This window comes from Vavraia culicis (genome assembly GCF_000192795.1).
Source record: "Vavraia culicis subsp. floridensis unplaced genomic scaffold supercont1.10, whole genome shotgun sequence".
NCBI classification, from domain to species: domain Eukaryota; kingdom Fungi; phylum Microsporidia; family Pleistophoridae; genus Vavraia; species Vavraia culicis.
The window spans coordinates 74,357-92,884 of record NW_007360613.1 but is presented as its reverse complement, the minus strand read 5'-3'; the positions used below and the strand labels follow the sequence as shown (position 1 = coordinate 92,884).

At 37.4% G+C, this 18,528-nt stretch overlaps 10 protein-coding genes across 10 annotated transcripts; 4 read left to right on the top strand and 6 right to left on the bottom strand.

Annotated features, from left to right (window-relative positions):
• Positions 1 to 972: 972 nt before the first annotated feature.
• On the bottom strand, positions 973 to 2,174 carry VCUG_00806 (uncharacterized protein; the record flags this gene model as incomplete). Its single annotated transcript, XM_008075635.1, has 1 exon — positions 973 to 2,174. One exon carries the CDS (start codon positions 2,172 to 2,174, stop codon positions 990 to 992), a length of 1,185 nt encoding a protein of 394 aa, XP_008073826.1. The 3' UTR covers positions 973 to 989.
• Positions 2,175 to 2,565: 391 nt separating this feature from the next.
• On the top strand, positions 2,566 to 3,033 carry VCUG_00805 (uncharacterized protein; the record flags this gene model as incomplete). Its single annotated transcript, XM_008075634.1, has 1 exon — positions 2,566 to 3,033. One exon carries the CDS (start codon positions 2,566 to 2,568, stop codon positions 3,031 to 3,033), a length of 468 nt encoding a protein of 155 aa, XP_008073825.1.
• Positions 3,034 to 3,665: 632 nt separating this feature from the next.
• On the top strand, positions 3,666 to 4,349 carry VCUG_00804 (uncharacterized protein; the record flags this gene model as incomplete). Its single annotated transcript, XM_008075633.1, has 1 exon — positions 3,666 to 4,349. The coding sequence occupies one exon, from the start codon at positions 3,666 to 3,668 to the stop codon at positions 4,347 to 4,349; it is 684 nt and encodes a 227-aa protein (XP_008073824.1).
• A 1,699-nt stretch (positions 4,350 to 6,048) lies between these two features.
• VCUG_00803 (uncharacterized protein) lies at positions 6,049 to 6,962 on the top strand. The gene has a single exon (XM_008075632.1). It carries the CDS (start codon positions 6,107 to 6,109, stop codon positions 6,905 to 6,907), a length of 801 nt encoding a protein of 266 aa, XP_008073823.1. The 5' UTR covers positions 6,049 to 6,106; the 3' UTR covers positions 6,908 to 6,962.
• A 1,495-nt stretch (positions 6,963 to 8,457) lies between these two features.
• Positions 8,458 to 9,084, bottom strand: VCUG_00802 (uncharacterized protein; the record flags this gene model as incomplete). The annotated part of the gene is made up of 1 exon (XM_008075631.1): positions 8,458 to 9,084. One exon carries the CDS (start codon positions 9,082 to 9,084, stop codon positions 8,458 to 8,460), a length of 627 nt encoding a protein of 208 aa, XP_008073822.1.
• Positions 9,085 to 10,352: 1,268 nt separating this feature from the next.
• VCUG_00801 (uncharacterized protein) lies at positions 10,353 to 10,869 on the top strand. Its single transcript, XM_008075630.1, has one exon. The coding sequence runs from the start codon at positions 10,356 to 10,358 to the stop codon at positions 10,848 to 10,850; it is 495 nt and encodes a 164-aa protein (XP_008073821.1). The 5' UTR covers positions 10,353 to 10,355; the 3' UTR covers positions 10,851 to 10,869.
• Positions 10,870 to 11,184: 315 nt separating this feature from the next.
• VCUG_00800 (uncharacterized protein) lies at positions 11,185 to 11,478 on the bottom strand (the record flags this gene model as incomplete). The annotated part of the gene is made up of 1 exon (XM_008075597.1): positions 11,185 to 11,478. The coding sequence occupies one exon, from the start codon at positions 11,476 to 11,478 to the stop codon at positions 11,185 to 11,187; it is 294 nt and encodes a 97-aa protein (XP_008073788.1).
• A 1,106-nt stretch (positions 11,479 to 12,584) lies between these two features.
• Positions 12,585 to 13,490, bottom strand: VCUG_00799 (uncharacterized protein; the record flags this gene model as incomplete). The annotated part of the gene is made up of 1 exon (XM_008075629.1): positions 12,585 to 13,490. The coding sequence occupies one exon, from the start codon at positions 13,488 to 13,490 to the stop codon at positions 12,585 to 12,587; it is 906 nt and encodes a 301-aa protein (XP_008073820.1).
• Positions 13,491 to 14,874: 1,384 nt separating this feature from the next.
• On the bottom strand, positions 14,875 to 15,279 carry VCUG_00798 (uncharacterized protein; the record flags this gene model as incomplete). Its single annotated transcript, XM_008075628.1, has 1 exon — positions 14,875 to 15,279. One exon carries the CDS (start codon positions 15,277 to 15,279, stop codon positions 14,875 to 14,877), a length of 405 nt encoding a protein of 134 aa, XP_008073819.1.
• A 1,693-nt stretch (positions 15,280 to 16,972) lies between these two features.
• On the bottom strand, positions 16,973 to 18,046 carry VCUG_00797 (uncharacterized protein). Its single transcript, XM_008075627.1, has one exon. It carries the CDS (start codon positions 17,928 to 17,930, stop codon positions 16,995 to 16,997), a length of 936 nt encoding a protein of 311 aa, XP_008073818.1. The 5' UTR covers positions 17,931 to 18,046; the 3' UTR covers positions 16,973 to 16,994.
• Between the last annotated feature and the right edge of the window lie 482 nt (positions 18,047 to 18,528).

Here is an 18,528-nt window from a genome sequence, read left to right as displayed (position 1 = left end):
TTGGGCCGGGCGAAGTGATGATGTGGCACTAACTGGTATGCCGATTCCATCGCTTGTTCTTGGAAAGGGCATCACGGCAGAATTTTTTCTCCAATGACACGGCTTCAACCCAAAGGATGCTAATTTGGTCAAATAGAGATGCAAAAAGGTATCTTTGCTAGAAAAGGCCTGTTAAAGACTTGCACTGCACTCCCTTGTCTCGGATACATTCAGGAAATACGAACGATACTAATCTCGGTCAAGTGACACGTACTATCCTGCAAATTAGAATCAAGCGATAAGAATTGTTTTAATCACAATTCAAACAGTGATTGTAGAGGTGAAATGACACTTCATCACAAAATGATTGGCATTTTTGTTTCGTTCCTGCACACCGCTTTTCTACGGCGTGTTTTAAGTGCTTCGATCAGGTACCCCAATGGTTCGGTGGAACACGCCAAAAACGAAACATCCGCAATTGCGATAACTCTATCGCTTGCCTAGCACTCCTAAATAGCATTGTACGTCTATGATCCACATATTGCCCCACGAAAGGCATGTTACAAGGCCTACGTGCCTGCAACAGATTATTGTTTCTATGGGCAAACATTTCCAGAACACGCTTTCAGCGTGTTATTCAAAATGAACACTTCATGAGGATAAGCCTCACAGGTAAGAAACCGATAATCATAGGGCATGTGAACGTTTTCATTCAGGACATTGCGGCTGAGCCGTCAATACGTGGTATAGCGTAAAATATTTCGACTATGAACTGCAAGTCAACCAAGAACCTTTGTTTAGCTTTTCTGGTGATTTTACGAGGTGACAGACCGCAAAATGCTTGCACACCACGCAATATGCTGTTTACTGATCAGAGATAGCATTTTGCAAATATCTTTGTACATTACTACGTCCTTTGACCGGTATATATCCAATAGCACCGTTATTAAACCATCCTCGCTAAGCATGTTGATATGAGGACCGCTTAGAGTTTACCTCAAAATGTTAATTTATTCAAAAAAGTACACCTTGCTATCCTTGCACGCAGCCACCACTTTTTCTCCGCAGAGATCAAAGTCGTACACCTCATCCTTGCAAATTAATGTAGACACCACTTTTTTCGTTTTAAGCGAAAATATTTTGATAGTCTTGTCCTTACCAGAGCTGTACACCATGTAACTCACCATTCTCACCTTGTAAACGCTATCAAAGTGCATGTACTCTGCGACCAGATCACCATCGGTGGTGTAAATGCACACTTTTTTGCTGAACGATCCTGTTACGAAATAAATACCGTTCTGAGAGACATCTATGCTGCTTATGAGGTTGTTCTGCCTGACAATAACCGTGCTGTTCTTGTATACAGACCCGTCTTCACATCCCATGTACACATCGTTTTCGTGCAGCTTAAGCGTATTGATGGACGAATTTGCTTTCATTTCCGAAATGTATGTCGTTTTCTCGTAGATCTTTACGCTGCAGTCCTTTGAATACGAGTAAACACGGGAACCATGGACACAAATGCCGTTCACTATATCATCGTGTGCGTATGTGTACACGCATTTATAGTCTGTCCTATCGCTGCTTTCTTCCCTCTTCCAGAATCTAACGGTCTTATCGCGTGAGCTTGTAACAATCATCTCCTCAATTTCATCGATTCCTGTGATTCCTTTGCTATGTCCTGTGATCGTACACAGAAGGTTCAAATCCCGGTCGTAGACGCAAATCTGTGAGTCCATACCACCGGTAAACACCATGTTGCCCAGTATTTTGACGACCTGTATCCAGTGCGTGTGATCCTTGCTAATTTTTTTCTGCAACTTCATGTCAAAATCCCATTTTCTTATCGTAGCATCGCCACCCACCGTGTAGACATCATTCCCATCGCACAAAGCTGCTAAAACAGCGCTTTCGTGCCCAGAAAACGAGCTGCTGCAATAAATAGCAGCTTTTTGCTCATCTTCGTCCGAGGTTTTGATAATTATCGTTTCTTCTCTGTTAAAATTCTTCGGTAGGACAGACATAAGATCGTGTGTGATGATGTGTCCGCTGTAATACAGCGTACTCTTGCGATCAAGCAGTTCTAACAGCTGAGAGCGGCGTATTTTAACGGGTACCTGGAACGACTGTGAGTTTTTTCCTGTTAGCGTATCATAGAACTGAATAACAACTATTTCATCTGAATTGGGTTCCATTAAAGGGCAATCGGTAAATCATAAAATTTTTATAACTGTGTTGCGGATACGGATGGCACGGTGCAAAAGATGCACATGGTGGTTTCTCTCTGATCGTTGATCGCCCTAATGCCCATTTTCCGAGTTAGAATCTTTATTGAGTTGTTAAAGGTTCAAAAAATACTTTTTCTCGTCGATCTACGGTGTTACCACAGTCCTGCACGTTACGGAAAGCAGAACTATTTTTGGTACTTTCAGACATGGCAGGACAATTAACAGATCGTTTTGAAATATTTACGATTGTGTAATTCGTACCGCAACTATCTTGAGGGTCATTTGGACATACCTAAGTGCACAAAATCACGTGGAATGAACCGCCGCACGATAATTTCTCATTTTACCGCTAACCCTAATGAAATTCGGGCATATCGATATTCCTGAAGGTCACGTAGTCGTAAAGACCGCTAATTCCTTTGTTTTTGTAAACATACGCCCATTCCTGAGGTATCATCTCCTGATTTCGCCGATCAGAATTACAAAAACTCTTCGCGATATGACAGAAGCAGAGACAGCCGACCTGTTTAATACGGGAAAGGTTTGTATGAAAGCATTGGAGTTCTACGCCAAGGATTTTACAATGACATTGCAGGATGGTGAAGCTGCTGGACAGACAGTGCCACATGTGCATATCCACTTGATACCGCGCTTGCCCAATGATTTGAAGGTGAACAACGATATTTACAGAAAAGGAGCACTTGAGTGCAATTATGATGACGATGATCGAGTTAGGTTGAACAGATCGTTTGAAGAAATGTCCAAGGAGGCTTCGTATCTGAGAGAGAAGTTTTTGCCATACTTTCAGCAAGACCAGTTTAAATAAAGAAAATAACAATTTTTCTTACAATCCATTTGCACCGTAGGATATTGCCATGTATACCTTTCGGTTCAGTGCCCATCACACGATATACGTTGATGTTCTTTATTTCGAGTTTGCCTAAAGCTATGCGTAAGTTTGTACCTTCTTCCTGTCATAGGAGAATATAATCTCTTTTGCCGTGTTAACACGTATGTTTTGACCAATTAGAGGTAGAATAACTCGCACAAGCGATAAAGTAAGGAAGAGTGAGTCCCCTTTAGCAGATAATATGGTAACGAACTGGATCTAGCGTGACATTAACCAGTCTTTGGTGCAGAACTAAAACGATGGAATACATTTAATCCATCAATGTTGCAAATCCATCACAGAGCGAAACGCTCCATCACGAATTGATCAGCTTTGTAAAATAATCTGGATGCCTGTTTGGATCTCAAAACTAAAACAAACACGTTTGTATTCTTGATTGAAGTGGATTAACAGGTGAAACATAGCAATTTTGTGTTAGAGCACACAACACCGCTTACAACTCATACACATGTGCCACAAATTGTTTTAAACACTGATAATCGATACAATCAAATGATTACAACATTGTTTCATCTCGGAGAATAAAATTAAGTTGCGTATCGTTGGCAATGTTCATCGTTTTTTTTCTCGTTTTCTCGTTTTTGACCGCATCACTGACCGAGTCTGACAAAGCTATTGTACTAAAGAATGATGGCACCCGGGTTATTGTTGGTATTGGCAAGACAATGAGACTGAGAGCGCAAAAATTACCCGAAAATAGTGATGAGGATGGTGTTTTCAAATTTATTGAGGCTCCGAACGGATACTTTATCAAGTTTAAAAACGGATTTCTGTGCAAGAATAAGAAAGGTGATGCCGGTGTCGTAGGGTGCAAATCGGAAGAAAGTAAGTACGCCGTCTGGAAGGTAAATATGGCTGGTGAGTCTGGTGCCCAGATAGAGACTGCCGGTAACTTATGTCTTTTGCCAACAGGTCTTGACAATAGAGAAAAAACCAAGGGACGGTATCTGCAGGCGAAACCGTGCACGGATGAAACTTATCTTTGGGAAATAGTTGACTTAAAGTATTCTAAAGAGGAGCCAGTTGTTAGTTCGGGTGTTGTTATGGAGGGCAACACAGATTGGGATAACGTTGCGCTTGAACGAATAAGGCATCAGATGTACGATGCACCCGGTATGATTGTTGATGCTGTTCCAAATGTCGGTCATCGATTGATACCACACGGACCTCCCGACATTTTTCCTTTTGGTGGATATCCGCATGCTGATTTCCCCAACTCCCGTAATATTTGAACATTTGGCAATTTTACGGGCAAAAAGAAGTTCAGGTTGTGAATTGCTTGATGGATGAGCAGTTCTAAATCGAGAGCTAAATAAAGACTTTCAATAAACAGCGCTACATAAATGTTACATCTTGAACCGCAATATAATGGCAAGAGACATTCTGAGAAACACACAAAATAGATGTGCTAATGCAACAAAACAAGTTACGTTACTTTGTATTTACTCCACACGTAAAACCATAGCTAAAGTTTGTTCTTTATTTTCAATGAGAATTGCAAGAATGTGGGATTTTAGCGCAAATATCAGCGTTTCCACAGTTATTTTCATCTTTAAAATGACAATAACTATCGGGATTTAGGATATTCTGTGAACAATAAGTGTTTGAAACGGTGTTTTAATTTTCAAAATCGTTAACAAAGCCGTACGATAATTCATGATAATCTTTTTATGCTTACATCAAGGAACCTCTTCATACCGTAACAAGGATATTGCCATAATCCTCTGTTACCAGCAAACCAAATTTATAATCTCGAACTAAAAAAACAGAGCAGCCATAATAAGATAAATGCAATTAAGCACACAATACCGGAAATACATCCGATGCAATTGAAAGTCGGACAATTCCCGGAGAGAATACAAACGTAAGAGCTAGCGATTCAGTCATTAAAACAATTTCAACGAAAGCATTACCAACAAGCACCTTGAATGCACTGACCTACATCGAAAAAGTAGCTGCAATATTTTTAAAGAGAATTTAGACTATTGGCCAAAGCTTTGCTCCGGAATATCATGCTAGATATTTGCGATCGTGCTGATTTTTAGTTGCGAACACAAAGATAAAATTTATGGTAAAGAAGCGCTCCGGAATATCATGCTAGATATTTGCGATCGTGCTGATTTTTAGTTGCGAACACAAAGATAAAATTTATGGTAAAGAAGCCTCAGCTATATTCAATACCTAATTACTGTAAAACCACGTCCCTTTATATTGCGGTTAAACAAACGTACTTTGTTCAAAAAAGATAGATGCGAATATTTGGTAAAATTGTGAATCTTATGCCATATATAAAACATCCCGGTGTACACAGCTTCTTCCTCGTCTACACATCGCTCAGCCCACCATAGAGATAAGTTTCAATTTCTTTTTTAGAAATTGAAAAACATAAAAATTTTAAATTGCTATAATGGTATCGCGTAGCAAATTTAAATGCACACAAAATAATGGTGGTATTGTATGATAGCAAGCCTTTTCACAACCAAGAAATGTAAAAATGAGGAAATGTTTTGAATACCTGACCAATAAATGTTCACATAAGAGATTATTTAGTTCCATGAAACTTATTTGTACAGTTCCAAATACCTTGTATAGAATATTCTTTGTAGAACCAAGTTAAATTTATTCAATATATTCTTTTATATTGAGAACAATTTTGGAACCATTCATATTCTTTTTTTTGATCGACTTGATTCACAAATCTTAATTGGATTTAAACATTGAACTATTCGACTCAGTGCCGGTGAAGATGAAATGTTCTCGTAGGAAATGAGAATAGAAAGCAGGTCCTGAGCGTATCTTTTCTGGTGGTGCCCTATGACAGCATTACATAACATTTTGCACGATGCATTATTCCAACATATCACTTGTTACTCTCAATAACTCCATATCAACGCAACACGAAAGTTTTTCTTCTTGTAGCCTAAAAATGATGTTGCACAAGTTTCAGCTCTGAAACATATTTCATCGATTTTGCACAGTCATTAGGTGGATGAGCTACCAAAAAGATCAAAATACTAACACTGATCAGTTTCAGATTTTATTAATCCGTAGGTCAAAACAAAAATATAAAAGAAAAAACGAACGTTTCAACATGTTCTCGTTCTTTTATTTTCTAGTAAACTTCGTGGTTGCAGATGAAGGTGAGGGGGTTTATAGGGTGATATCCTGGAAGGGCGATCCTAATATAAAAGTTTCACTCGACAAAGGTGTTGCTAGGATTCAAAACAAGGAAACACCGCAATCGAAAGATGACACAGCTGCTGCGTACTTCATTCCTAATTCAATCACCACTTTCCGAATCAAATACAAAAACGGTTACTTGTGCAAGAATGCCAAAAATCCTGGGTTAAAAATTTGCGACAACAAGGACGATCCTTACACAGTTTGGGATGTGGTACGAGATGGCGACGCTTACCAAATTAAAACGAGCAACCTGTGCTTGAAGAAGATGAGTGAAGACAAGAGATCTGGAGCGGGTGGTTTCTATATGAATGCTGCATCGTGCGGTAGTGGAAAGATTTTTAAATGGATCATTGATGATTTGAAGATTGCTGATGAAAGCTCGGATGCATCTGATGACACCTTAGAAGTGAAGGGCAATAGGATGAAGGTTAAACGTGATGTGGAAGAAGTGAGTGAGCCAAGCACACTTATGGTTGGTGATTTGGATCATATCGAGACATACAAAGCGTACGAAGAACCAGTGGCCTATTACCGCAGAGAGGCGGTACCGTACTACAGCAAAGAAGTGACACCACACTACCACAGAGGCTTCGTTTCAGGTGGCTAGAAACAGTAAGCTCTGTCTGCAATTTATTAGAAATATAATAAACCATGATTTGCGTTCAATATTGGCTTTTTTGGCTGGTGTGTAGCAAACCATGATTCGGTGTTATGGCTCAACAAATCACTGCATATCGTTAAGGGCATTCTTCTGTGTACAAATCAAAGAATGCTTTTACGCACAAAACTTTTCCTACGTTTATAATTTTGGTATACTTTCAGCAGGTATATTACCTCGGTTAGGTAAATTTTATGATTGTGGTCGTGTTTTAGACCGTGGCGTCGCACATATATCATATTGTAGCATTATATCTGCCACGTAAAAGTACTGCCTACCAAAGCAACACAATCACTAGAGATTAAGTGTATTGAGCTCTTTCCTTAATTAACAACATGACCTTACGCTCCCTTATGTATTTTCTCCAACCGCTGTTCGTAAAAATTGGTAACAAGTCTATTCTTACTCCTAAAAGTCTACGTATTTCTGCCTTACCTCGTTTAATAAGTTCAACCATAATAACATTTTCAAATTTAATGTTTCACTACTCTCGTTTTCTCGATTCAAATTGTCCTCAAGTCAAGCCTTCCAATCATAAACTAAGTACTGTTTAAGCACCTCTTCGGACAAAACGAAAGAATTATTTATATTTCAAAGCAATCATCAACGTGTTAATATTGGATGTATTACAGATATTCACGAGTCCGTACCTACTGATCAAGCAGTGGATCATTACCGATTTATTAGAGTTTGGACCAACCTTTAAGGTGAAGCAAAATATAAAAACTAATATTACATTAATTAAAATGAAAAATTGCATGTTCTGGATACTATAAAATGTCATAATATTGCCTTAATGTTTATCTTAGGTCTTTAGTGTTTTCACAAAGCATACTGCATCGTTGATCCTTTTCTTTCTCGAAGTAGGTTTCTCTGAATTAACTATCATCTTGAAACGAATTACGGAAGTATCATCCTTGATGCGTTTTGCATCTACGGTATTTTATTGGTTTTACCACGTGTTAGACGGGCCTTTTTGTGTTTATTAGTGGTCATACGTACGAGAGATGGTTTACAATTTTGAATTAGAAATGAATTTTATACCAAGGACTAGTCATTGTGAACATATTCGCGCATAATTACGGTGTTATCACCGGTTTATCAACACAAACCTTTCCAACTTTTATTTCTACATCGAACCGATTGAATCAAAGCTACTTCAAATATAACGTGTTATAACATAAGTTGTGATTATTGGTAGAAAAATTCTCTGCCAATGGAAACCATAAGCTTTGAAACTGTTTTATGGCCGGTAACTTGATTTGTTCTGGATATAAATTTGTAGATAATATTCACTCGTAACCACTAACGTTTTATTAAAACTAACAACAAGAGCTGTCTTGCGCTTCAGAAAAGTACGTACCAAACCTGAAAATTAACTGTTTGTGATGTTATATGATACAGAGCTGCATCTTCTTTAAATTGAGCAAATACAATAAAAATACATTTTATAGATAGTACCATACCAAACCTATGAACAAGGTCACATAAATTTTCATCTACTTTAAATGGTACTTCTTCTTTTCGTCGGGTCTTAACTTTTTCTCCACGCCTATTATAACACTGGTTTTCTTTGGTGGTTGTTCCGCTTCGCTGTCGCTATCATCACTATCGGACGAACTGGAGTAAACATCATCTTTGTCGGTTCCCTCATTCCTGTATGGTCTATATTTTTCCATGACCCACCCACCATTATCAGCCGTGGCGAATGGCACCAATCTCAATTTGTAGCCTTGTGAGGACTCTCTGTTATCCATTTCACCTGTTTTTACCAGAAAGTTTCCTCCTATCTTCAGCATTACGCCACCATCCTTCGAGATTGGATCTACTTTCCAAAGACAATTGTCCTCTGAATAAATAGACAGTCCCATCACGTTGCTACTTTCGTCCGATTTGCACAGATACATGCCGTGCATTTTTATTTTTGCGAAAATTTTCTGAACTTCTTCAACTTCTGCTACCACAGAATCCGACAAAAAAGGAGCATTTAAACTTTCCTCAGTAACTCTGACGTTGAAATTCATGCTCATTTTCATAAGTGCATTTCGATTATCGTAGGATTTTATCAAATAGCGATGAAATTTTTTTGAACAGTGAACAAGTGCGACTAAACATATGATATACATATAAGAGCCTCGAAAAAAAATTCTTTTAACTTAGATATGTAACCAATTGGCATATTTGTTTTATCGTGAACATGTGTTATGCACGATCATTACGTGTTTCGAATTAGGCTACATAAGAGAACACAAGTGTATTTTGATATGAACACGTCAGTAGAGGTTGGAGTTACTCAAGGCCTGCAGAACCGTGTTGAGTTGAGCTTACCGGCAGGATTGTTTCTTTTTTTATATACCATGGAAGGAAATGATCTGTCTAGGTGATTGCACCATAAATCAAAGCATACGTCAGTGTTTATTTATTATACTTTCAGCTTTAATGAATACGCTTAGGAATTTTGAAACTAGGAGATAAGATGGCACGTTAGAACGAATTAATCACGTATCCAGTTATTATCTCATCGGAATATTTGTTTTACAAGAAAGAAAGCATGTAAAACGTGTATATACGAGGTAATCAGAGGTACATGTTGTATTGGTAAAACAATTTTATTATCAGCTATTTTCTCTAACAAAAATAGAGAGCACTACACTGTGGTTTTGAGCAAGGTCAGGTCAAAGTGCCGTGTTAAAGATATTTTATATCGCTTCACATGCTGTTCATAATCACACACTCATGGTTTACGTGTAGTTTTGACAATAGCACAACTAATCGTACTTAGTACACCAACTTGAAGACTGATCTATAATTGGACAGTAATGAAGATTCGTAGGTCATAAATAACAATTAACGTGCTATTACACCTGTATAAACAATTTGTGGGAGTAAATCTTGAACTAATTCATTTTGTACCGCAGTACCAAATGGTTGTGATGGATGTACCATACACAAGGCTTAGAACAAGAAAACATGCTAAAAAACGGTAAGTAGTCATTGGTCATGGCGATACAACCATGATCGGTAACATAACTTGGCAATGGACTTGTGCGTTTGTGGGCAAGAAATACCCCGGAATAAGTCAACATTCAGAAAAACAGTGGTATACCCCGGTCGTTCATCTCAGTTCAAGGTAAGTATCTGCTCCGTCCCATTATTGGTTCAAACTCAGCCACTAAACAACATTGAATAGACGCGGAGTATAAAACAAAGAGATTACACTCCTCCTGTGGTGAGTAAAGTAACTAACATTCCGTACAAATATTGCACTTTCTAGTTATAAAAATAAAACAAGCAATGCTAAAACACCATGGAGCATATCATGGACACCAGCACCCTTCCCATTTTTCTGCCACTCAGAATCAAATAAAAAATTTTTGAAATCCGGTGACCCTCATACATGGCAGGACCAGCAGTAGACGATTCAATAAAATACGTGTCACTACGTTGCGTTGGAGGAGAAGTGCCGGGTGCGACATTGGCACAAAAAGTAGGACCATTGGGCATTCCTGCTAAGGTGGTTGGTGAAGATATCAAAAAGGCAACGATGGACTACAAGAGCTTGAAGATAAATGTCCGATTGGCCATCAAAGATAGGAAGGCAACCATTGAGGTGATGCCCAGTACGGCCACTCTCATTCTCAAGGCTTTGAACGAACCGCCTCGCGATAGAAAGAAGGAGAAGAATATTAAGCATACAGGGAGTATTACGCTGGTTGATGTTGTTGAGATAGCGAGAGCTGTGAAAGTGCGAAGCTTGTCCAATGAATTCAAGGGTACTATTATGCAGGTTTTGGGGACATGCGTTTCGATTGGCTGTAAAATTGAAGGAAAGTGTCCTAAAGAGGTTATGAAAGAGATTAACGAGGGTGAGCTGAGACTGCCTGCTGAATAATTAAAGGCATTTTATTTACGAGAAATACGTGCTGGTTATAGCCTTTGGATGCTGCTTACATGAGCATGTTGATAAAGGTTCAGCTTTTAAACTGCCACTATTACCCACGGTAACGAATAGTTGGATGATTTTCGTTACTAGCAAAAATTATTTTCGTTCATGCGGCAAAAGCTTTGTTTTTATGTTCATGAGGAAATGAGCAGAAAAAACTGCGATTAGTAGTTTTGAATCAGCTACGCATAGCATCATAAAACGATGTTATTTCTGATCCTGTTAAGACCACTGTTCGCTCATCAGACCTGGATGAAACATCCTTCTGTGACAACCAATTTAATTAACTATCATCCAAATTGAACTCTATTTCATCCTCTATTCGGCTCATCTTAACATAGTTATCATGCGAATCCTTGATTGAATCTACCAGGCATCTCAAAAAATCATCATCAGGATTGTTCACCACTTTATACACATCAACCAGCAGTTCACCATCAAATTGGAACTTTTTTCCGAGAAGGAAGAGTAATGATTCAAGTATTTTGTTTTTCTGCTCGTAATCGATTGGCCTGTTGTGTTCTTTGCGCTTTTTTGGACATTGCTCACTTGCCAGATCACGCTCCATTCTTCTCATTGCCACCTCAGAGTGTTTTTTGATCCTCAATATCTCTTTGTTCTTCCCTACTATATCATTTTTTAATTTTTTGTTTTCTTTTCTAAGACTTTCCGCCTTTTCTCGCAGATTGTTGTTTAGCTTTTCCTGCGATACCAAACTGTCCTTCTCCTTAATTAATTTTCAAGTAGTTCTGAGTTTAGTTTGTTGATGTTTCTCATTTCTAAAATCAAATCATCTATCCGCTTGTCCTTGTCCATCAAGGGCCAGCGAATTTAGAGTTGAAATTGTGGAAAGGGTTTCGCTGTAACGCATTCCAGCGACTTAAAGCGACCTAACGGATCGTAAAGCGTACCTCTGTACGGCCGTATCGTTGTACAGCTTTAGTGAATAAGTAAATAAAAATAATTAAAGTATGATATGGCGATCATATTTATGGTAAAGGCTTAAAAGACCAATTATATCTCAAAATTGAAGCAAATATTCATGCATATGTTCAATATATGACATTCCTCCTTTACAGTTACCCAATTTATTCCGTTTCTAGCCATTTTCCCGGGATAAATAAATGTGGTTTTAGTAAGTCAAATGTTTTAAATTGATCTCTCTAAGCGTGTAAAATAAATGCGATGAATTGATTGCGGTGCCAGCATTGCAAGTGTTTTACTAGTATCAGCACCGTAATTCAGCGCACTACTATTTACGTTCAGCAACTGTTCAAACATATTTATTTAAAAAGGTACTTCCACTAAAATAATTTAAATCGTGGCTAAGCTCACCTGCTATAACAATTTGTTATGGCAGAAGTTGCGATCTGAACCAATGATTAGAAGTGCCTAAACGTTAGTGAATGGATTGTGACTAGTGATCGCATATGAATGTTGCGTAGAGCGATTGTTTATACTGCTGTTGAAATAATTACTCTCCTATATCACCATTGAATAAAGCACTCTCCTTAAGTAACAATTCAGAACTACTCCTTGCTCATGGTCTAACAAGCCGGTATCGCGGTCACGGGCCCACCTGAGACCGTTACAACAAACATGTAATATAATATTCATCTACGTAGAATCTATGCCAAATGTAAACATAATCACTTGATTCCATCAGTTACTTCAAACCACCTTCTACAGATCGTAAATCTCATCGCTACTAGTTTTTCGGTATTCTTTAACCTTTTGTGATTGGCTAATACACTTATTTAGGTAGTCTGTTTCTGTTTCGGGTAGTTGATCCACACAAGATGTAAAAATCAACGAGCCAAATATTTTATTAAGCTCTTCACTCTGCAACCTTTCATCGAACCAAAAATTCCGCGGCTTGATGTTAACTATTTTCTTGTAAACCATTCCAACATAAATTTCTGTGCTTATAACCATTCTGAAAAACGATTGATCAACCTTTAACACGATTGGATAGCTCCATGCCACGTGTATTGTTCCTAAGTATTGACAGCAATCATCAACTTGTACACAGAACAGGTACATGCCATCAAATACCACAAGAATGCAGTTACTATGGATCTGTATTTCGTATCCATCCAATAATCCGTAAACTAGGAAACCGAAAAGCGTCTTAAAAGATGTCACATCATTGACCGAGTATCGTTCATTAGTTATGGTCTGGCAGAGATCTACGAAGCTTAATCCGTGTATATTTTGCGGTTCATGTTTTAGAAACACCACTTTATCCGGAAATAAACACGGTGCTTTACGGAAGAATAACAGTGCTCTTATAGACTTTTCGTACTGAATATTGTATGATGTAGGATATTGGAACACCTGGTCGATTGCACTGCTCTTCACAACTTCTTGTCTATCGAACTGATCAATTACAGTAATTTCATCTCCATGAACATCAATGTGTCTGATAAATTTGTTTGGATCATAGTTGCACGGCATGTAATAGTTAAGTTTGGCTATCTCTAAGAAAAATGCAGCAAATATCGACCGTATCAACGCGTAAACTATGAAAGCTAGCGACCAAATGACGAGTACACGTACCAAATTGCCTACTACGAAAAATGTGTCCATAAAGGGAAGGGATAAAGGGTTCCGTTAAAATATGCTAATAGGAGAAAAAATGAGCCTATTACCGGTAGGAACGCGATTTACGATATGAATAAATAATTAAAGGCTAAATAAAGATTTTTATATTCGTTACAGAACAGCCCAATTGCATGTTTTAGCTTTTTTATCTTACTTGACTCAACTTATGGTCTAAAAAGGGGTTGATATGAGCACCTTTGGTTGTTATAAATAGATGATTTTACTGCAATTTCAAAGCGCAAAGTCAAACCTTTCAGTTAGTGACCTATCAATCTATAGCGATAAGCGCGTAATCCGTGAACTGAAGACTGGTGGCTATGATGCGTTCCAGCGGACTAGGAAGGCAGTTGCATGTTTGTTAAAGCGTATTCGGTGTAAGGTGGTAGATAAATGTGATGAAAAAAATTTAAGCGGATAAGGCAGGTAGAGGCATATCCCCATAAAATTTACTAAAAGACGGTTCAAAATCAGGTTTGATGTGCAATTCAATATACACCAATGACAGCAAGGATATACTAGGAGGGCATTATTTCCTGATCAAAATAAAGTTAGCGGTACCGAAAAGGGGAGAGTTATACTTACGCGGAGTATCGCTGGAGGGTCTCTTCGTCAGGAAAAATCAGTTAAAAATAAATTAGTTATTTCTTTCAGTTATATCCGCCATTCGCAGATAATGTAATTCATTTGGTATTGGTTTGAAGAAAATGTTATTGTTTAATACCTTTAATCCGGTTAGAATAAGAAATGCTGATTCGACTGCGAACGGCGCCATGATGAAATAGCGAAGAAAGCAACGGCAATGTTTAGCGATTAAGCCGCACATAAATATGGTGTACTGATTCTTGACATAAAATAGTTCGACCAAAAATTTTGTGCAGACTATTAAATATGCAGAGCGTTCACTGCTCAGGCCGACAACCACAAAGAATGAGTTAAACACCGAAACTTGATGATGAAAAGCACCGTTAACAGCAACTTAGTAGCTAAGAAAGGAGTAGTCAACATCAAATTTAGGAAGGCTATAAGTTTGTGGCGTGTTATGAAGACCTGCAAGCCCAGCATTTTCTCTAAAATGGTATCAGTACTATAATGACTCGTCCGAATGGTGCTAATCTACCAGCTGCTCTAATTATGAATTGAGTGATACTTGCGTAAAACATGGAATTCGTTATGAGAAGATGTTTAGCTGCTGTTCTTGCATAAAACACACCTCATTCTTTATCAATTCTTTTCATAGACTGATAGCGGTATAAAACGGTATCGTTGGTTAAATGGTGGGTACAGGTGATAGTTGTGCACATCTATTGCCGTGAATCATGGTAAATTCTCACATATCACAACATTAAAACATAAAACAACAAATTTATTATTATTTTGGTGCTTTGTCCGCTTCACTGTCTGAGGTTGATATTCTACTTCTTACTGCCTCGCAGATGTCGCTTATTATCCTTTTAGCAAGGAAATAAAGTATAAAGATGCAGAAGATAGATAGAACGAGATTTGCAAGGAAGAGTTCTGACCAGCCGCTCGGTATGTGTTCAAGTAACTCAGCGATACTATGCTCACATCCAGAAAACTCATCATCTGAAAAGGAGAGTTCAAATTCGTTCTGTTGCCTATCAGTTCGTTTGTAACACGCTCTATTCGTTTGCGTTCCCTCTACTGATGGATGTGAACATTCGATAACTTCGTATTGACCCTCAACAAGGCCTGGTTCGGGTTCAGAACTTTCAGTGGAATTGATTTTGCCTATAAATACGTGTAAAAACAGCATTTTAACCTTGCAGGTCTGCTCAGACTCTCTTTATTTAAGCAGAACTGTTAATTAACCTTATTAGATCTTGGTAAAACGAACAAGAAGGAATATAATTTATGTCTTCGTTGTGCATGAGACGCAATTGATGTTAGAGCCTAAAATGCTTGATGTTTTTGACCAACATCCAAATACACAGTTCTACACGCTTCCTTTTTAGCAAATAGTTGATAATATGAGCTGTTTTATTTCAAAATCTTATAAGGTAGCTAAATTTTCGCTGATTCTATCTTGGAATTTGGTATTTGTCAACACAAAAATTGAAACACAACTCCAACCTCTAGAATAGGCAGAGGAAAAAAACTTGAAAATAGGAAAACTATCAAGCGGTTTGATTGCAAATGTTGTCCTCGAGTCGTCATAAAAATATATTCACAGTGGATAAATAGGTCTGCATGTACATACACAGGCAAAAACGAACCAATATGGTATATTTTTGTACGAATCCAGCGTGTAAAAAAATTACAACTTTTAGATAAAATTATGATTGAATGAGCCGAAAATTTCAATAATTGCATCACAGCATCTTTAATATTTTCTTTGTGTAATAATTTAGCCTTTGGTTGCTTTTTTTACGTATTCATCTGGTTTCCAAAAAAATATTTTATCTTACAAATGAGAAGTAACATCACGGTTCGTTTATTATATAATATATGCTAAGAAATAATTTTACTCGGTTGTAATTATATAGATAAAAATCAGCTTTATATGAACATGTTGTAGCAAATATGCTTGCTATATTTTCCGTTTATACGATGGTGTACGAGTTGGTTAAAATTATGTTCATAAGGGAAGATTAAATTTGAGGTGCAGTCTCAAGCAGTACCGGTCCCTAGATGACCCCGGGATCATATTTGCTGAAACTTGTTTGATTGCTGAGTTATCAGTTAATTGATCTCAAGGAATCGTAGTTTTTTATCATGGATGGCAACAACCCGCCAAAGATTCATTTATTCCATAAGTGTACTATTTTAGTACAAGAGTACGGTAACTAAATTCCCGTTCCACTTGATTAAATTTGTAGAAAAATTATTGCCTTTAAAGCCTGCATTACATTCTAATTCTAACCGTTTTCTCATATTTCATCTTTTTGGTAAGAACAAAAAAAATTAATTATCAGCCAAACATCGATCTTCGTTACTGTGTTAGAAAAACAATTGGGACACCTTAGAAAAATAAGTTGAACCATGATTTCAATCTTTAATTCTACACAACAAAGAAAATTACCATTTGGAGAGGTTAAATAATCCATTTTACCTGAAGTACTAACCAGCTTTTGAGCTCTTTTTTGTTTATATGATGAATATGAGATGGTAATAAAGGGCATTTCAAATCTTTTTGATAAGTAAACTGCACAGCCAGTACGAAATATAACATAATTGTAGAAGATAGGTTTATATCCGCAATTTTTTTGCAGAAAATAATGGTTTAACTAGAGAATGTACATACAGTTCATATCATTTAGAGCTAATATTTTATACTTCTGAAGACCTGTAACTCACGTATACACATTAAATAATACGTTATTTATATTGGTGACCAGTTTTTTGACAACCACGGATAAAGCAGGTCTGATTTTAGGACTGGGAAGCAGTTTTTGTTCATGACATATTATCCGGTAGTTCATACTATTGATCCCAATGTACTGTACAAAATGCCGTGATCGTAATAAAATTTTAATTATCTGTCGTTTTGTTGACCAATATAGCTAAAAACAGCAAAACCGCAAGACACAATGTAAACAGCTCTTTTTTGTAAAGTAAAAATACGTGCCAATAATAATTTTCAAGCATATCCTCCATTATTTCGGACTCATATTCAGCTACACAGATCCTGTTCAATAGATTTATAAAGAATACAAGGTCCTGCTGCGTAATCTTCTCACCCACCGTGATTTTAGCTGCAACTCTCAGTCCTTTAAACTGTATGGTTGACCAAAGACGACATTTGGGACAGGACATGCAGCTAAGTATATCAATGGCATCTTCGAGGTCTTTACATAACTGCTTTATCTGTGGAAATAATGGTATATCTACGAGAACGTAGGACTTCAGACCCTCAAGCCATTTGTATTGGGTGTTTTCGGTCAGTTCCAGTCTCTTCAACGATGTAAGCAAAAAAAGACGAAGAACTCTAAAATTGTTGATGAACGCACCATTTCTGCACGTTCTTCTGAACAACATCACATTTTTCAGGAAATCGTATCCACATGGCTTGTAGAAAGCCGCCTTGTGTATGTTAACCGATTGATGTATACCGCTTAGCATAATTCTATACAACTTGCTATCATTAACGCCCTTTAATTTCTCCCAAATTTCGCTCGATCCCTTCTTATAGCCTGTGTACGATTCAGGATTCAGTAGTAGATCAACGACCATACGGGATTCTCCACGTTTTTCTGTGCGCTTAAGATTTCCTGCTTCGCTAAATAAACATTCCCAGAGCTTGCACTCTTTCATCAACTCGGGAAACAGACACGTGTTGCCAAAATCCATTTCAATTCTGGAGAATGCTCTATGTTTGCATATTTCATTCAATTGGCGTTGGAAATCGGATTTGTTTCTCAGCAACAGTTTTGCGAAAATTATCGGGACAAAAACTGCCAAAATCATGAAAGGGTCCTGGTTGCTTGCTGATTTTATTTTCTTCCAATTAATTAAAAATTCAGTCTTTTTGATTGTTTCTGAATTTAAGATAAGACGTGTCAAAGGACATTTTTGAAACTGAACAATGCTCAAAAAGATGAAAAACACTTGTTTAAAGAGCTCTTGTTGTCCAAATTATCACATCATAAGCAATACTGTTCTCATGCAAGAGTCCTCATACCAAAGGAATAACGCGTTATGCAAACCAAAATATAATGCAGGATGAACCACAGGAAGCTATAATTCTATTTTTTGAACAGGCCTAATTGGATGAATCGATTCCAAAAACATCCTAATTAATGAACACCGAATATGCTATCATTAAGATACTATACGAAAAAACAGTTAATATTTTAGCTTTTAAAGCATTTCGGCTTATTCTCAAGTGTCTTTATCACGAGAAAAGGCTGTTCTCAGTTAAAACAGCGATTTCACATGAACATGTCAAACGAAAAATTTTGAGATTAATAAAGCTTAATCAGATTATGCGCCTATGACTTGGTATAAATCTAGTTTTACGAGTTTATTCAATAAACATGGTAAGCACTAAATTAAAGTCTTATTT

Bases quoted from the DNA above. Each gene is read 5' to 3' on its own strand.
- VCUG_00797 (XM_008075627.1), bottom strand. From the start codon at position 17,930: ATGATTTTGGCAGTTTTTGTCCCGATAATTTTCGCAAAACTGTTGCTG.
- VCUG_00803 (XM_008075632.1), top strand. From the start codon at position 6,107: ATGAGCTACCAAAAAGATCAAAATACTAACACTGATCAGTTTCAGATT.
- VCUG_00801 (XM_008075630.1), top strand. From the start codon at position 10,356: ATGGCAGGACCAGCAGTAGACGATTCAATAAAATACGTGTCACTACGT.